General features: G+C 40.6%; 1 protein-coding gene across 5 annotated transcripts in view; it reads right to left on the reverse strand.

Moving 5' to 3' along the window:
- Nucleotides 1-15361, reverse strand: part of LOC136837308 (signal-induced proliferation-associated 1-like protein 1) — a 338251-nt gene that overhangs the window by 282594 nt on the left and 40296 nt on the right. For all 5 annotated transcript variants that reach the window (XM_067102054.1, XM_067102052.1, XM_067102051.1 and 2 more), the window contains exon 2: nucleotides 4155-5864. In XM_067102054.1, the coding sequence (XP_066958155.1) occupies nucleotides 4155-4996 (842 nt within the window). In that variant the 5' untranslated portion in view covers nucleotides 4997-5864. The remainder of the gene's footprint in view (nucleotides 1-4154; nucleotides 5865-15361) is intronic.

The following is a 15361-nucleotide window of genomic DNA, read 5'->3' on the forward strand; positions in this document are numbered from 1 at the left end:
ATTATCATGCATCGGCAACATGGATGAAACTCAACCGTAATTAAAATTGGAGAGAAAGTATTTTAATCAAAACTACTGGGCATGAAAGAATACATTACTGCTATTTTTACGCCAATAAATGATAAATATGTAAAGCTTGTATTATGATGAAATCTAGTGAAAATAGCGAATGGAATCTTGATTTTTTTACACAAAAACGCCCCCGAACGGCTAATCATCTATTAACGAAAAAAAATAGCTAAATTTATTTCACAAGACATATTTAAGTTATATTTCGACTTCAAAACACTTCGTACAGTATAGCAAAAAATAGCCTTGCCCCATATAAATAAAGTATCTAGAGATTCATTTACGCTAACTAGAAGCAAGAAAAGCGCTCTGAACTGAGTTAAATACGGGAAATAAACACCGCGTAAACATTTCCAAACCAAAACATTGATCACAATTTATAATGCAAAAGCAATATAAGAATACATACAATATTATTGGATACAGTGAATTAAGATATTACATTTTAAAAGATCCATGGAAAAGATGCATATTCGTTATGGTGCATGACTGGTGAACAATCCCACCACCAATGGGAATAGATGTACAAGAACACCAGGCCGTGACATCACACAACGTCATGCACCTCCCAATGATGCCACGCCCCTACCCCGCCGGTCAGCGAGACTGCAGCAACGTGACCTTCATGCCTGAAAAGTTAGCTTGAAGAAAGCTCTCACCAGCGAATAGGACCCAGCTCTCCGCCCCGGCCAATCAAAATTCAGCAAGAGCCCTACCCCCTGCTGACCCCCCGACTATATATTGAGTAGACATGTCCATCAACATCAATCCACTCCTACCTGAAACCGTGATCATACCCAGTTGGAACTGGAAGAAACGTTGGCAAGATAATTGTATACTTTAACTGACAAATACATATATTGCAGAAAACTCTATGGATTATGTCCTCCATATTTAAATACACGGATATATGGAATCTCTGAATTTCGACTATTTCCCTCCTGAAGATGAATAACATCGGACTGTTACTCGCCCGATGCAGTAGCAGGGGAAAAAGCAATAATTAGAAAAATAAAGAAAGACTCTTTACAAATTAAATGCAATAATTTCATTCATTATTATTATTATTATTATTATTATTATTAATTAATCTTCATAATAATTATTATTATTAATCTTATTATTTGAAAATTAGTAAATCATTTTATCATAAAAAATGTATTTAGTCATGAAAATAACATCAAATTACACTAGTTAGTGAATATTTCCGGACAAAAAAGTCCGCGAATTGCCAAATTTTTCATGAATACTTTATAGATATGTTCCACAAAAAATCCTGTGAATCGGTGAGTCCACAAATTGTGAGAACACGAATACGGGGGGTTTACTGTAAGCACAAAAAGCAATTAAGAAATATCAAGAACAAGGAACTGAGCCACTTTTTCTTATATATACATAGTCATTACAGACACAATAGCAGAAATAAGGTGATTATATCATATACATCATAGAAATATGAAATAACCAGTAATGAACAGATTAATAAACACAATTAACTCCATCAAGCAACAACAGGAATGAGAAAAGAGACTTGATAACTTACAGTTGATGTCTATTTGTGCAAAAAATCAAACTGCAAAAGTTTTTACACACTACCTGTTACTAACTGAGATTAGCAAAAGCATAAACATGGAAGAGAATAAACATCAATTCTAAAATCATTCCAGAACAAAAACTGTGGGCCAGTGCACTTTGTCTTTTTGTTTCCTTTGAAAGTGCAATCCTTCAAATTTTAAAATCCTCTTGGTAAGTATCAAACTCTAATAGGCTATATCTCTCTTGATGGGCAAATTTTGTAATTAACCCTTAAACGCCTACTGGGCGTATCATATGTCGACTAAAAATTGTCTGTTGGGTGCCAAGTGGACGCGTGCAAACGCGTCGACTACAAAAAATTTCAACCTTCGGTCAAGTTTGACTCGACCGAAATGGTCGAAAACGCAATTGTAAGCTAAAACTCTTACATTCTAGTAATATTCAATCATGTACCTTCATTTTGCAACAAATTGGAAGTCTCTAGCACAATATTTGGATTTATGGTGAATTTTTGAAAAAAAAACTTTTTTCTTACGCCTGCGTGGTAACTCGGCCGAAAATTTCAGAAATTCTTTCATTTTTTTGTCGTAATTTTTGCACTGTTCTATATTAGCTGTTACATAAAATTTTATATATGAAAATGTGCGCAATTTCATGTACAATACAACAGAAAATAACTCATGGTTGTAGCTTTTATCAGTTTTGAAATATTTTCATATAAATCACGATAACTGCTAAAATTTCAACCTTCGGTCAACTTTGACTCGACCGAAATGGTAAAAAAACGCAATTGTAAGCTAAAACTCTTACATTCTAGTAATATTCAATCATTTACCTTCATTTTGCAACAAATTGGAAGTCTCTAGCACAATATTTCGATTTATGGTGAATTTTTATTTTTCCTTATGTCCACGCCAGAAATTCTTTTGCGACGTTGTCGTAATGTTTGCACTGTTTTATATTAGTCTTACAAAAAGTTTTAAAAAATGTGTGCAATTTCATGATTACGACAGAAAATAACTCATGGTTGTAGCTTTTATCTTTTGAAATATTTTCATATAAATCACGATAACGCCAAAATTTCAAGCTTCGACTTTAACTCGACCCAAGCTAAAACTCTTACATTCTAGTAATATTCAACATCTCAGAAAAACTTCTTAGCACAATATTTCGATTTATGGTGAATTTCGAAAAAAAAAACCTCATGTTGTCGTGTCGTAATGTTTGCATCGTTTACATTAGTCGTTACATAAACTTTTATAAATGAAAATGTGCGCAATTTCATGTAGAATACAACAGAAGATAGCCAAAATTTCAACCTTTCACATAAATCACGATAACTGCCAAAATTTCAACTTTAACTTTAACTCGACCGAAATGGTAAAAACGCAATTGTAAGCTAAAACTCTTACATTCTAGTAATATTCAATCGCTTTACCTTCATTCTGCAATAAATTGGAAGTCTCTAGCACAATATTTCGATTTATGGTGAATTTTTAAAAAACATTTTCCTTACGTCTCTTGCGCTGTAACTCGGCCGAACATCTCAGAAATTCTTTCGTCTCGTTGTCGTAATATTTGCACAGTTTTATATTAGCCGTTACATAAAGTTTTATATGAAAATGTGCGCAATTTCATGTACAATACAACAGAAAATAACTCATGGTTGTAGCTTTTATCAGTTTTGAAATATTTTCATATAAATCACGATAAATAGAAAAATTCGACTTTCGGTCAACTTTAACTCAACCGAAATGGTAATTAAAACTGCAATTGTAAGCTAAAACACTTACAGTCTAGTAATATTCAATCAATTAGCTTCATTTTTCAACAAACGGGAAGTCTGTAGCACAATATTTCGATTTATGGTGAATTTTTTAAAAAACATTTTTTACGTCCGCACGTTACAATTCATGCATCATTTTGTGATAATATTTTCTCTGTGTTGCTTTGATCATTTTACAATTTGTTATATACCAAAATCATCGCAATTTAGTGTACAATACAACTAAAAAAATTAACTCATTAGCTTTAACCGTTGTATACAATCATTTGTTGTTTATATAAGTTTTTTTTTTTTTTCGGGCTGTCATATATTCCAATATTCATATATGATAATGATATTTTTTCATTTCTGATGGTTGCATACTAAACTTCAGGCAATGACAAAAAAGGAGCCAAAAATGAACTCTTAATCTTAAAAACTAAAGCGTGCTGTGATTTTTTGAAAAAACTTTTTCCGCTTCAGCGCTAACTCACCAAACGCTGCGGCATACGGGAGACTTATTTGTAAATAGAGGCTCGGCGTTTAAGGGTTAAATGATCTAGAATTATTAATCTTTAAATTTTGTGTTCTGTAAATGCAAAAGTAGAATTCAGGCCACAATGTGTGACTGTAAAATATGGAACTAAATTTAAATATAAAGCACACTGCAGCATTATCGAATATACATGCACATAAAAAACTTATTTATTAAACATTAACAACCCTTCCTAATGCCATTTACCAAATTTCCTATTATCCACAATATAAAAATAAAATAAAATACCTGTTGATCAGACGATTACTTCTCCCATCTCCAAGATCACTTTCATCAGGCTGAAGATCTTCAGTACTGTCATGCTGAGGACCTAAAGCAGCCATTCCTGCCATGGCAGCAGCTGAAGCTCCAGTGGTGGTGTTAACACGATCAACCAGTAATGACCGCATTTGTGAGTTGTAAAGTTGTGCTACTAATGACCTACAATCATAGTGGGCAAAAGCTGATCTCCTAGGTGGGACCACACAAAGAGAATCTTCACTGCGACTGTCTGAATCACCACTCACTTCACCAGGTTTAGAACACTTTGAAACACTTGCTTGAACACTTGACTCTGAAGTTACTTCAGATTTCACATCATTTTTGTTCTCTGTGCTTTTACCTGACCTAAGCTTTTTAAATATAGATGGTTTGTCTTTGTCCCATAGCTTCTGAAATTTTGATCTGACTTTAGGAGATGTTGCTTCTGCCTCCCCACCCAGCGAACCTGATACATTATCTGCTGAAGCAGAGGTCGAGTCTTGGCGATCAGTTGGTTGAAGGTCACGTAATATTGAGTACAGGGTTTCAGGAGGGGCAGAGGCCACATTAATTGATCCATGAGATCCATACTCTCTCCGAAGAGGAGACCCAGGAGGTTGTTCATCGGCATCATGATCTAATTCTAATGATGAATTGCTCGATAAAGACCTCCAGTTCCACGATATACACAAAACCTCCTCCAACTTCCTGACCTGATCGAAGCACATTACCTCTTCCTGCAGGCTGCAGGCTGGTAGATCCTGACCTAAGCCTCTCATTATATGAGGCTCGAAGGTCAGGTGGTCCAAATCTGTGTGGTGATGAGGCATTGGTCTTAGGTCTGTTGCTCACGCTTAACGCTCGCACTCTTTCGCTGACATACCCCATTGAGCCTTGCTCTCGATTTTGCGTATTCTGGTTAGTAATACTTTTTTTCCTATTGTTCCCTTTATCATCATTGTTATTAGTATTACTTATGGCACCATTCAACAACCCATTCAATTCAACATTATTATTCAAAATGTTAGAATTCTGAGCATGTGCATTAGTGCCAACTTTATTACTTTTTCTCTCTTTGGCCTTAACAAAATCCTTTTGGTCTTGAGGGGTGTATGAAGGACCGCCAGGAGTCTGTGGAGAACTGGTGGAGGCCCGGCCAATGCAAGATGTGGGACTTGCGTTCAGTATTTGCACTCTCTCCATTACATTCCATTTATATCAAGATGAAATGCCTTCCTAATGCCTCATTATTCTGATTCCCTCTAAGGAGCCAAACAACTACATTTTCACTTGGAGTTATGAATCTCCCAAAGACAATTTCTGCTTGTATATGGGCTTCTTAAACACCTTCCTTCATAATGTGATTAATGTCAGTTGCTACAACACATCAACAATGTTGTCACTTCAAAAGTATTTTCCTTTAGTTTCTCCTCACAAAAATGCCAAAAAGGCATTATGAATACTATATTTATCAACATGTTGTAAGATGTATAGAAAGACACCAACTATCAATTTTTCCCCTCCCTGGGATACAGTTGTAAGCCATTGTAGCATTCATGCTAGCAACTATAGTGCTGCGTGTAACATCAAACCTTTCTTAAAAAGGCATCCACAATGTTCCTAAGGAAGAGGAGTTGAGGTGTACTGACACAGTGGCTTGCAAACCTCCAGATGTGAAGTTGCTGAAGACTGGTTGACCTGTAAAAAAAAAAAAAAAAAACAAATGTGAGGATAATCTGAAAAATGATTATTATGACTTTTAATAATATAAAACCTTGCAAAAACCAATATCATGTCAAGAACCACAACGTTTCTAGCCTACATATAAACTCCTACTGTTCTGTATTTAACAAATTGTTGTGACACAGTGCACAAATGTAAAATCTTCAAAAGTTTCAAGACTTCATAATTAACCATACAAATGCTGTAAAACGAAACAACTGATTGGAGGAAAAGACACCTACTTAAAATTGTATACCAAGTTAAGCAGATGTATTCAAATTATCTTCCAAGTGTCTCTGGGTAAATGATCAGGTATAAAGCTATCAAATCCACAACAGTACAACAGTATTTTCATGATTAAATTAAGTTTCATATATACTTACCAAGTAATTACATAGCTATACTTTCTACTCGATCAGCATTTGAAAATTTGAAGTTTGCAGTAGCGATTCGTTTTAAATGTAGGTAACAACCCCGCCCTGTCGGGGAATGATAGGTACAACAACACAGAGAACATCACTTCTTTTGTGCTTAATGTCCACCGAGGGGAGGAGGGAGGACTCTGATCTGTAATTACTTGATAAGTATATATGAAATTTAATTTTATCATGAAAATACCATTCTCATATATGTGACTTACCAAGCAATTACAAAGCTGAATCCCACATTGATAGGTGGTGGGATAACCGGACATGTTCTGTTTCAAAAAGATTCAGATAAGATGATGAGTCTGAAACATAAAATCTGTTAACAATGGTAAAATGCTTGTTGTATCCTTACCTGGTAAGAGAGCCACAGCAGGAGATTAATGCCTTTTGGTCGGTGCTCGTCTTGACCTGTAGTGACTTAGCGGAATAGCCGAGATAAGTCCCTACTTTAAAGACTTTAAAGAGGGAGCTTTTGAGTTGAGGAGTGTTCTGAATACTAAAAGGCAACAAAGAAAATATTTGCCCTTGCCCTAGGCGCAGTACCAAACAAAAAAGACCAAATAAAGTCGTTACCTACACTGGCAACCATAAAAATTAAAAACCATCATACCACTTCCAAAGACTGGTGGGCACTCTGGGTACATGTACCCCTAGGCTTCCCAAAAAAGAACTCAACACCCAAAATTCAAGGCGAAGAAGTTGCGGATAAGGGTGCTTCCTATGCTTCTTCCCCCAATACCGAGCCAGGCACCGAAACGGACCTAAGGTACTGCAATTCTCAGTCGTCTCTATTTCTTTCAAACAGTGAGAGGCAAAAATGAGGTCGCACTTCCAGTATGTCAACTGGCGGATAGTTGAGAGTGACATACTTCCAGTATGTCAACTGGAGGATAGTTGAGAGTGACATACTATGTCTAAATTCGTAGGACATGGCCACCGCCCTAATCTCGTGTGCCCTAACCTTAACAGAAGGCAGAGCATCTTCCTGTATTTGAGAGTGTGCCTCTAAAATACGGCTTTTAAGAAAGAATGACAATGCATTCCTTGACATGGGCTTTGCTGGGTTTCTCAAGGAATACCAGAGATTACTGGCAGGTCCTCTGATCTTCTTCGTCCTGTCCAAATACTGTAATACCTCAGAGTTCTTACCAGACACAGAACTCTTTCCTCCTCTTCTGGTTCTAGAATGTCCATAAGATTCTTAATGGAGAACGAGCATGGCCGGGGGGTAGATGGAGACTCGTTCTTAGCTAGAAAGCCAAGCAAAAAAAAGCAGACTACAGTATATCTCCTCGTGCGAAATGAATATGTTTGTCAATTGCCTGCAGCTTGCTCACTCACTCAGTCGTGGCCAAGGCTACTAGGAAAAGTTTTCTTTGTTAAATTCTTAAGAGAAATGGAATGGAGAGGTTCATAAGCAGGGCCCATTATCCATTTCAGCACCACATCTAGGTTCCATGAAACAGAGATCACTAAGGTCTTAATTAGAACCTAAGTCTACTCCCCTATGCTTAAAAACTGACCAACCCAACATCGATCTGTAGCCTCTAATAGTCCATGAAGAGAGCTTCTTATTGTTCCTTAAGAAAAGAAGGAAATACACTATTTGAGCTACAGTGGTCTTAGCAGATGAGACATTATTGTCGCTACACCACATGCGGAAGATGCACCACTTGGCCTGGTAGACTGCCGTCTACATCTGGTAACAGCTTCCGAAGCTTGTTTTGAAAACCCCTTTGCTCTGACAAGTCTCCGGATAGTCTAAATCCTGCCAGAGCTAGAGCTGATAGGCCTTGATGAAATTTCCAGAGGTGGGGTTGTTTGAAAAGCTGTGGACTTTGAGGAAGTAGCCTTGGAAAGTCCACTAGAAGTTTCAGAAGGTCCAGGAACTATTCCTTGAGTGGCCAGAAGGGAGCTACCAGTGTCACTGACACGTTGTTGTGGGCTTGGAACTTGTTGATCACTGCTCTCATCATGTTGAAAGGGGAAAAGGCGTAAGGTCCAGATTCGACCAGGTTTACTAGCGTGGCATACATCGCCCATGCCTGTGGGTCCGGAACTGGCAAGCAAATTAGAAGAAGGCGGTAATTCTTAGTAGTGGAGAACAGATCCACTATTGGTCTGCCCCACAACTTCCAGAGATTGTTGTAGACTGTTGAATTCAGAGTCCACTCTGTCGAGAGGACTTGTTCTCATCAACTTGGTTCGTCTGCCCGGACATTCATCCTCCCTTGGATGAATCTCGTGATTATCTTGACCTGATTCTGGTCCATCCAAAGGAGCAGTTCCCTTGCCGCCTCGCACAGGGAGAATGAGTGAGTTCTGCCCTGCTTCTTGATGTATGAGAGCCATGATGTTGTCTGAATGAATTACAACGGTTTTGTCTGTGATTACTTCCATAAAGCGCTTCAAGCCTAAATGGATGGCCGACAACTTGACGTTGATGTGCAACTTCCTTTGCTCTAGAAACTATGTGCCAGCTTCTAGGGTGGCCAAAAGTGCTCCCCAACCTTGGTCCGAATCGTCTGCATGAAAGGATAGGTCGGGGCTCAGAACATGGAGAGACTTTATCTCTGCCATAATCCTTAACATCACTGTGTCTGATTGCTCCCTTCTGTTCCAGCTTGCCCTTAGGAATAACTGGATGGGCCTCACGTGAAGTCTTCTTAGTTCACAAACTGTTCAATGGATAAGAGGGTTCCCAGCAGACTCATCCACCGATTCGCAGAGCAAACTGGGAGAGAAAGGAGACCCTGAACTGATCTCAGGCAGGACTCTATCCTCTTGGGAGAGGGAAAAGCCCAAAAAACTCAGAGTTTATCTTCACCCCTAAACAGAGAATCTCCTGAGTAGGGACTAGTTGAGATTTCTCCTGATTTATCAAAAGTCCAAGTTCTTTGTCAAGGAGAAGGGTTACTTGCAGATCCTTCGTGTATTGTTCCTGTGGCAGGGAGTGGAGGAGCCAGTTGTCCAGGTATAGACAAATGTTTATACCTATCAGGTGAAGCCATTTTGCAAGAGGGGATAGGACTCCCCTGAATACCTGAGGTGCAGTGAAAAGACCGAAGCAAAGCGCTCGCAACCGGAAGACTCTGTCCCCAAAGTCAAATCTTAGGTATTTCCTGGACTCCAGATGGACTGAAATGTGGAAATACGCATCTTGCATATCTAGTGTTATCATCCAGTTCCCTTGCTGGATGGAGGGTAACATTAACTGATTTGTCTCCATCTGGAACTTTGTTTTTTGAATGTAAAAGTTCAAAGCGCTGACGTCGAGGAAGGGTCTCCACCCCCCGATGACTTGGGGGCAACAAACAGTTGGTTGTAAAAACCTCTTGAAAAATGATTCTCCACTTCTTCTACGGCTTTCTTTCTTAGAAAAGCTGACACTTCCCCCCTGAGAGCTACATACCTCTCGGAGCCCTCCAAGTATGCCATCAATGTGATCGACGAAGTTACGAGAGGAGGGTAGTCTTTGAAAGGAATCAAGTAACCCTCTTTTAATACCTTGACCGTCCAAGGTTCCACACCTTTGGCATTCCACCTCTTCCAAAAGAGAGAGTCTGGCCCCTACAAGTGCACGAAGGATGGGAAAGTCACTTTATAGGAGAGGGTTTGCTGGAAGTCCTCTTGACGGACCTTGCTGAAAACCGCACCTTGGAACAGGGTCTAGAGAAGCCCTGTCTGCCTCCTTGAAAGGGCTGCTGCTGTAGAGGAGATACCAACTTGGATAGAACCGAAGCAGAGGGCTCTTTGGGGCGCTTCACTGACTGGGCTAGAAGATCTTGCGTGGATTTCTTCTGTAAGTCGGTGGCAATCTCCTTACCCACCGGATGCTGGAACAAGAAATGTCTGTCCAAAGGGGAGTAGAGAAGAGCAGACTTCTGGACAGACATAACGCCTCCAAGTTCTGAGGAGCCATCCCTTACTGCCCTATCCGCGCAGGATAAGATGCCTAGCCAGTCAGAAGTCAAGTCCGTCGCTAGCACATCATGTTCTTCAATCTTTCTAGCTAGTGCTCCTATCGTCCAGTCCAGAAAACTAAACACCTTGGGAACCTAAAATAGGTGTTTCACTAAGTGGTCAAATTCTGACAAGGTGAAGAATACCTTTGCTAAAGAAAAAGAACATCCTGCCGAGTCGATTAATCCTGGGAAGTCACCTTGGGAGGAGGCAGCTCCTCCCAAGGATGGAGCTTCTGTGGAATATGAGAGATATCTCCTAGCTGTCAATCTTGCTCGAGGAAAATCAAAAGCAGCCTTCCCTCGCTCCCTCTTAACAGACAACCAATCCTCTACTTCCTTGACAGCCTCCCTAGCTGAGGGAGAGAGAAGCATCTTCGGTAGGCGAGAGCTAGAATCTGTCTGATTCCTCATCAGAAAGGTAGAGGCAGGCAAAACCAGAGCAGCTGGTTGAAAATGCGAAGGGAAAGATGCTAAAAAATACTTCATCAAAGAAGCATATGCAATAGGAGTGGTCTCCTGGACAACCTCTTCTTCTTCAGAAGACACTGGAGACAAAGAAGCCTCTCGAGAGGGCTTAAGCAGCAAGCCAAGCACATCATCTAACTGTTTCTTCATGTGTGCAAAAGACAAATTCTCTGACACCATGGCAGACGAAGCAGAATATGGGCGCTCAGTTTACGCCGAGCGCTTATGAGACAGGTGCTCCGGAGAACGAGACAGGCGCTCTGGGGTCTGAGACGGGCGCTTGGGAGTCTGAAACTGGCATTCGGAGAATGGATGGCACTCTGGTGAATACACTGACCGCTCATATGGACACCCAGAAGATGAGCGTTTGCTGGAAGAGCGCTTAGGAACCAACAACTGACGCTCAGCATGGGAGTGATTGGGAGAATAACAAGTCGGGCTGCGCCACTTACTGCAACCTGGTTGCAGATGAAGAGCAGGGTCTCTAGAGCACTTTGGAGAAATGGGAGAGGGCTCTCTACCATGCTGTCTTTTTAAAGGACTAGACTCCTTCGGAAAACGCCACACATCTCTTCCCTGGACTGGAGAGATCATAATCTCACGACAACTGGTAGGCACTCACAGTAATGCCTTTCCAACAGCTGTCAGAACTACACACCACAGAATCGGATGAGGGGCGACTGCCCAAGGGCAAACCCTGCTGACCTCCCTTGGACCTCCGGCATGTCTACTCCCAGGTTCAGGGGAGTGTGACAGTGACCTTAGTCTAGGAGAATCAGCAGGACAAACAGACACCTCCTCCACTGGCACTAACACTAGAACTTGTTTAAAACTGTGAACTTCATCCATCAAGGCCTTAAACAATTTGCCTAATTCTGATAGTGTTAACTACAAGATCAAATTTATGGTCAAATTTACTCTCATCAACTCCTGTTCCAGGAGTTGATGGAAAAATATTTGGAGGACTAGGGAAGTGGGATAATACAAGGGCAGGAGAAGGAGGAACATTAAGGTCTAAGACTTGAATGTTTGAGATGGCCTCTTCCTATCCCTATCTAATTTATCCCAATGAGATTTCAAAACTTTCCACTTTCTACCATCCCATCCAACACATTCAGCACATGTAAGATCTCTTGAGCACTCTTGTCCTCTACACTTAGCGCAAACTGTATGACTATCGTAAGTCACTTTAGCCATAAGAGTCTTACATCCTTCGCCACAATATCTAACACTTGATGAGCTAGAATCAGACATACTATAGGAATAACAGCTAAGCTAAGCTGAAAAGCTATCAAAATCAACAACCTTCACCAATTCCCTAGAAAAGCGATGACGAAAACTTCAAACCCAACCACCAAAACATTTGATGTTGCGTTGAACGTCAGCAGAAAAGTGATTTTCTCTGTTTTGCTGTACCTACTGTTCCCTGACAGAGGGCGGGGTTGTTACCTACACTTAAAACAATCGAATCGCTACCACGAACCTCAAATTTTTAACTGCCGATCGAGTGGAAAGTACAGCTATGTAATTACTTGGTAAGTTACATATATGAAACATAGTTTACTTACCAAGTACAGTAAACTCCCCGTATTCACGGGGGATGCATTCCGCAATCCCCCGCAAATAGCTAAAACCTGCGAATACTTAAAACCCCTCTAAAAACACTTAGAACTACCTATTTTGATAGTTTAAACACAAAAAAACCTCTATAAATGCTTATACCTGAGTATTTTAATAGTTTTATCACAAAAAGTGCATTTAGTCATGAAAATGATATGAAAATACAGTGAACCCCCGTATTCGTGGGGGATGCGTCCCACACCCCCCGCTGCGAATAGGTCAAATCCGCGAATGCTTAACACCCCTCTAAAAACACTTAGAACTGCCCATTTTGATTGCTTAAACACAGAAAAACCCTGTAAAAATGCTTATACCTGAGTATTTTAATAGTTTTATCACAAAAAGTGCATTTATTCATGAAAATTATATGAAAATACAGTAATTAGTGAATATTTCTCAGTGAAAAATACCGCGAATGGGCAAATTTTCCGCAAATGATGGCTAGATATGTTCCACAGAGAAACCCGTGAATGTGTGAGTCCGCGAACCATGAGAACACAAATACGGGGGGTTTACTGTACAGTAATTAGTGGATATTTCCCAGTGAAAAATACATGATTCACGGACCCACATATTTGCGGATTTCTCTGTGGAACGTATCTATCTATTATTCACGGAAAATTTTCCGATTCGCGGTACTTTTCACTGAGAAATATTCACTAATTACTGTATTTTCATATAATTTTCATGACTAAATGTACTTTTTGTGATAAAACTATTAAAATACTCAGGTATAAGCATTTTTAGAGGGTTTTTCTTGTGTTTAAACTATCAAAATAGGCAGTTCTAAGTGTTTTTAGAGGGGTTTTAAGTATTTGCGGACTTTAGCTATTCGCGGGTGTGTGTGTGTGTGTGTGCAGTACCCATCCCCCGCGAATACGGGGGGAAGTTTACTGTACCTCGAATGGGCGAATTTTCCGCGAATAATGGGTAGATACGTTCCACAGAGAAATCCGTGAATAGTGAGACCGTGAGTACAGGGGTTTACTGTAATTACATAGCTATAGTTTCTTCTTGCACAGCAGCTTAAAAGTAAAAAATTTGCAGGTAACGCTTCAAAGTTGAGTGCAGGTGACTGGTCCCACCTACTAACAGGAATACCAGGAACTACTTAGCAAACATCCTCATTCTGTTTATGCCATATGTCCATCAGAGGGGAGGAGGGAGGGCTCCGATCATGTAATTACTTGGTAAGTATATATAAAACCTTATCATAAAAATGTAAATTTTTTTTATAAGTAACTTACCAAGCAATTACATAGCTGATTCCCATATTGATAGGAGGTGGGACACATGGACATGTTCCGCTCCAAAACATCAAGTCATGTAAAGAATTTGAAATAGAAAAAGTTCCTAGCACTGAATACAATGCTTATAGTTCCTTACCAGTTAAGAGAGCCTGCAGGAGAAAATTGCCTCTGACTGATGCTCAAGTTAACCTGTAGCGGTGTGGCGGTAAAGCCGTGGAGAGCCTCTACCTAAGTGGGAGCCTTACACCCAAGGAGTAGTCCGATGGCTAGCAAGACTGCAAAAAGTGTCCTTGCCCTGGGAGCAGTACCACGACAAAAAACAACCAGATAGCACTGACACCTGCACTGAAATAAAGACCACGACCCATCCACTGAGAGTGGTGGGTGCTCCAGGTACATTGTACCCCCCGGGCTCTCACAAAACCCGGCACCTTACTACAAGGTGAAGAGATACAGGCAGTCCCTGGTTATCGGTGGTGGTTCCGTTCCGAAGGCGTGACAATAAACAAAAATTGCAGATAACCGAAAATTGGCAATTTTCTATGCTTTTCCGGCAATTTTTGGCACTTATCGGTGCCAGTAAGTGATTTTCGTCGCTCGACAAGCATTGAAAAACTGGATCGCCAATAACCAGGGACTGCCTGTAGTAGGAAAAAATCCTAAGCTTTCTTCCACGATGCCAATCCAGCTACTAATAATCACAAGGAACTGCAAAAAATTTTAACTGTTTAAACTTTTCTGAAGAGGTGAGAAACGAAAAGTGATTACGCTTCCAGTAGGTTGACTGCAAGATGGATGTACGGGCGTATATGCATGAAGGCTAATGAGGTAGCAGTTGTTCTGACATCTTTAGCTTTCACTTAAATGTAGGCCCAATGCTCTCCTGAAACTAAGAATGGTCTCACAGACCATGTCCATACATGAAGAAGAACAATGCATTCTTAGACAGCAGGCAAAAAAAAAGGGTCCTTGTCAGAACACTAAAGGTTATGAAAGGCGCCCTGTGCTTCCAATCCTGCTCAGGTATTATCTGAAAACTCAAATAGAATAGAGAGCTTCCTACTCTTCCCCAGAGCCAAGGCCCTGTAGGGGGGTGCTGCCATCAATGCACCTCATGCGGTGCAATGTAGGCATGACTTAAGGTTCTTTGCAGCGTGCCTTCAGCCCCCTACCGCAACCCGTCTTGTTCCTCTTACCATACTTTCATTATGTTCTCTTTCTTCCATCTTACTTTCCACCCTCTTCTAACAATCGATTCACAGTGCAACTGTGAAATTTCCTCCAGTTACACCTTTCAAACCTTGCTAGTTGTCAATTTCCGTTTCAGCACTGAATGACCTCAAAGGTCCCAGTGCTTGGCCTTTGGCCTAATTTGATATTCAACTCAATTCAATCCAGAGCCAAGGATGTGGGGAGATTTGGTGCCAAACGATCTGAAGCTGGCACCAAACGCTGGGTGTACTGAGCTGGCGCCAGTCAGGGCTGCCCGATAACTAATCAGTCGGGAGCTGATGGTCACTCATAGGAGCTCAGGGCAGAGCTGGTGCCAGGCTAGCTGGAAGTCAGGTGAAGTAAAGGCTCGGGCTGGAGGGTGCTTCTGGGGGTTCATAGCACTGTCCGCGGCTGTTAAGACCATCTTCTCTTCCATTAATTCTTGAGAGAGAGAACAGTTCCATGACCCTCTTTCTCAGTTAGAAAAACCCCAGGGTAAACGAGCAAACCACGTTTCTAAGTCAGACATAGCT

The sequence above is a fragment of the Macrobrachium rosenbergii genome, chromosome 58 (genome assembly GCF_040412425.1).
Source record: "Macrobrachium rosenbergii isolate ZJJX-2024 chromosome 58, ASM4041242v1, whole genome shotgun sequence".
Classification (NCBI taxonomy): Eukaryota; Metazoa; Arthropoda; class Malacostraca; order Decapoda; family Palaemonidae; genus Macrobrachium; species Macrobrachium rosenbergii.